The sequence below is a fragment of the Rhincodon typus genome, chromosome 39, assembly GCF_021869965.1.
Source record: "Rhincodon typus isolate 14 chromosome 39, sRhiTyp1.1, whole genome shotgun sequence".
NCBI classification, from domain to species: Eukaryota; Metazoa; Chordata; class Chondrichthyes; order Orectolobiformes; family Rhincodontidae; genus Rhincodon; species Rhincodon typus.
In genome coordinates this window covers 4,110,841-4,114,388 of record NC_063370.1, presented here as the reverse complement: position 1 = coordinate 4,114,388, position 3,548 = coordinate 4,110,841, and the positions used below count along the sequence as shown (strand labels likewise).

The following is a 3,548-nucleotide window of genomic DNA, read 5'->3' as shown; positions in this document are numbered from 1 at the left end:
CAGGCCTCTCGATCCAGAGATGGAGGCACTACCACTGTGCCACAAGACGACCCTTTGTGATGTTATTGAACTTCTGTCTCCAAGTCCACGGGTCTGGACACTACCGTTGAGCCACGTGAGGGCCCTGTGAGATGTTATTAAAACACCAGTGGAGCAGGTGAGACTTGAACCAGAGCCTCCCGGTCCAGGGGTAGGGATAGCGCTGGTACAGAAGGTGAGGAGCCCGTTGTCCCCCAGATTTAACGCAAACTCTCTCTCTCTCTCTGTGTGTGCTACCAGGAGTTGCGGAGCTGGGAGGAGGAGCTGAGCAGAGCTGCAATTCAGCAGAGAAACCATGAAGAGGTGCTGCGGAGACGGGAGCAGGAGCTGGCTGAAAGGGAGATCGATATCGTGGAGCGGGAACTGAATATTATCATGCGGCAGCTCTACCAGGAAAAACCCAAAGTCAAAAAGCGCAAAGGCAACTTCAAGAAAAGCCGGTTAAAGCTGAAAGACGGAAACCGGATCAGTTTACCGTCCGGTACGTGTTGGAATTCCACTGAGGGCAAAATAAAAACCGTGAGAACTGCGGATGCTGTAAATCAGGAACAAAAAAACAGCAGTTGCTGGAAAAGCTCAGCAGGTCTGGCAGCATCTGTGAATAAAGGGTCACCGGACCCGAAACATTAACTCTAATTTTTTCCCTTCACAGATGCTGCCAGGCCTGCTGAGCTTTTCCAGCAACTTCTGCTTCTGTCAGTGCTAAAGGCGAGACTGTGGCATTGATATAGCGCCTATCACAACCCTAGGAAATAGCATATCTGCCAGCTTAATCTGAATTAATAATCTATTTTGCATTCCATCTCATGAGATTCAGCCTGGTGATGAAATAATGGTATGGCATAGTGATAATGTCCATGGACTAGAGTCGTAGAATCATACAGCACAGAAACAGACCCTTCGGTCCAATCAGCCCATGCTGACCATAACCCTAAACTAAAGTAGTCCCATCTGCTTGTATCTGGCCCATATCTCTCCAAACATTTCTTATTCACATACTTACCCAAATGTCTTTTTTAAATGTAACTGTACCTGTGTTCCACACACAAACCACTCTCTGTAAAAAGAAAATTTGCCTCTTATGTCTTTTTAAAATCTTTCTCCTCTCACCTTAAAAATATGTCCCCTAGTCTTGAAATACCCAACCCTAGGGAAAAGACACCTGCAATTCACCTTATCCATGCCCCTCATGATTTTATAAACTTCTACAAGGTCATCTCTCAACCTCCTACGCCTTGGTGAAAAATAATCCCAGCCTCTCCTTATAACTCAAATCCTCCATTCCCAGCAACATCCTGGTTAAATCTCTGCTGAACCTTCCCCGGCTTAATAATATCCTTCCTATACCAGGGCAACCAGAACTGGACATAGTTCCCCTCCTGGGGAATCTCAAACCAGCTTAAAAATAAGGGATCTCTCTCTTAAGCTGGAGACAAAGAGGAATTTCTTCCTTCATGCTTATGAGTCTGTGGAATTCTCTTCCTCAGAGAACAGTGGGGGCTGGACTGTTGAATATTCTAAAATTTTTGCTAGGGTCATGAGTTATGAGAGAAAACAGGACAGGCAAGTGATCCTGAGGACAAAACCGTATCTGCCACCATCTTTATTGAACGTTGGAGCAGGCTGGAAAGGCTGAATGGCCTACTCCTTGCAGGACTCTTGTGGTGCAGTGGTGGTGCCCCTTCCTCTGAGCCAGGATGCCCGGATTCAAGCCCGACCTGTCCAGGAGGTGTGTCATTGCATCCTCAAACAGGTTGATTAAGGCCAATCCCTGGTGCAGTTCTTGCTGGTCCTGTGGATGTACTTCCGACAGAAACATAACGTGATGAGTTCTGTTTGTCCGAAAGGGTTTGAGCACAAGATCACGGTGCAGGCCTCACCGACTGTGGACAAGTGGAAGGGTCAGGCGACAGATGGATCGAGTCCCCCAGGCAGCCCCATCATGATCCCCCGACTCAGGGCCATTCGCTGTAAGTTGTTGTTGTATCTCCGCTCTGCTAGCGCCTGCTCTGTGAATCCAGCATCTCTCTATTGGTCGGGAGCATTAGTTACCGGCACAGTAACAGCTCTAAGGTGGAGTCTAGCTACAGCTTCATGGGTCTGAGAGTATTGGATTCTTCGGGGAAAGTGATACACAATTTCTCAAACTTGTAGTTTAATAAAGCAAATTTAAATCTCTGCCCTCAGCCCTCTGTAAGGCATTTTAACAAACCCTTTTGTAATTTTAAACGCTTCTCGTTTAAATCACCCCACAGTCCTTTCTTCTTTTAAGCAGCCATGGGACATGGCCGTCGCTGGCTGGGCCCAGCATTTATTGACCGTCCCTAGTTGCCCCTTGAGAAGGTGGTGGTGAGCTGTCTTCTTGAACCACTGCACTCCATGTGCTGTAGGTAGACCCTTAGGGAGGGAATTCCAGGATTTTGATCCAGCAACAGTGAAGGAACAGCAATATATTTCCAGGTCAGGATGGTGAGTGGTTTGGACGGGAACTTGCAGGGGGTGGTGTTCCCGTGTATCTGCTGGCCTTGTCCTTCTAGATGGAAGTGGATGTGGGTTTGGAAGGTGCTGTCTGAGGATCTTTGGTGAATTTCTGCAGCGCATCTTGTAGATGGTACACACTGCTGCGACTGAGTGTCGGTGGTGGAGGGAGTGGGATGTTTGTGGATGTGGTGCCAATCAAGCGGATGCTTTGTCCTGGATGGTGTCAAGCTTCTTGAGTGTCGTTGGGGCTGCCCCCATCCAGGGCAAGTGGGGAGCATTCCATCACACTCCTGACTTGTGCCTTGTAGATGGTGGGACAGGCTTTGAGGAGTCAGGAGGGGAGTTACTCGCTGCAGTATTCCTGGCCTCCGACCTGCCCTTGGAGCCACTGTGTTTATATGGCGAGTCCAGTTAGGTTTCTGGTCAGGATGTTCTCGAAAAAAGATATCAGCCTCTTCATATTCCTGAGATAATCTCAAAGGTGTTAATAATTGAAACTGAGCTAAGAAAGATCCCACTAAATTGGGGGGGGGGGGGGGGGGAGGTGTCTGCACTAAAGAGGTGGGAAGTTGGGTGAGAGCAGGCTTTAACCAGGAAATACAATTTCTGCTTTTGTTCTTACTTTGCCACGTGGTGTTTTTATTTCCATGTGGAGATTCAGGAGGCTGGAGATTTGGGAAAGAGCAGTTGTTACGGTTACTGCCTCACTAGAGGATAAATTCTAGAATAGACAACGGGAGATCCTTTACTGTCTGCAATGGGAACTCTGGCTGGAGTTTGCAGGGAGAGTGATGGAAATGTGGAGCTGGAGCTGCAAATGAACTTGGTGTAAAGTGTAACAAAGCTGCCCCCTTGTGGCCTCCCTGGTTACTAAACTGAATTGGGCTCTGAGAACTGTCGATGCTGGAGTCAGAGATAACACTGTGTGGAGCTGGAGGAACACAGCAGGTCAGGAGGCATCAGAGCAGCAGGGAAGTTGACGTTTCGGGTCGGGACCCTTCTTCAGAAATGGGGGAAGGGGAAGGGAG

At 48.4% G+C, this 3,548-nt stretch overlaps 1 protein-coding gene across 1 annotated transcript in view; it reads left to right on the top strand.

The window, feature by feature from the left end:
• LOC109924783 (mitogen-activated protein kinase kinase kinase 10-like) overlaps positions 1–3,548 on the top strand; it is a 285,189-nt gene that overhangs the window by 277,931 nt on the left and 3,710 nt on the right. Inside the window, exons 5-6 of the mRNA XM_048618201.1 lie at positions 280–520; positions 1,887–2,009. Coding sequence (XP_048474158.1) covers positions 280–520; positions 1,887–2,009 — 364 coding nt within the window. The remainder of the gene's footprint in view (positions 1–279; positions 521–1,886; positions 2,010–3,548) is intronic.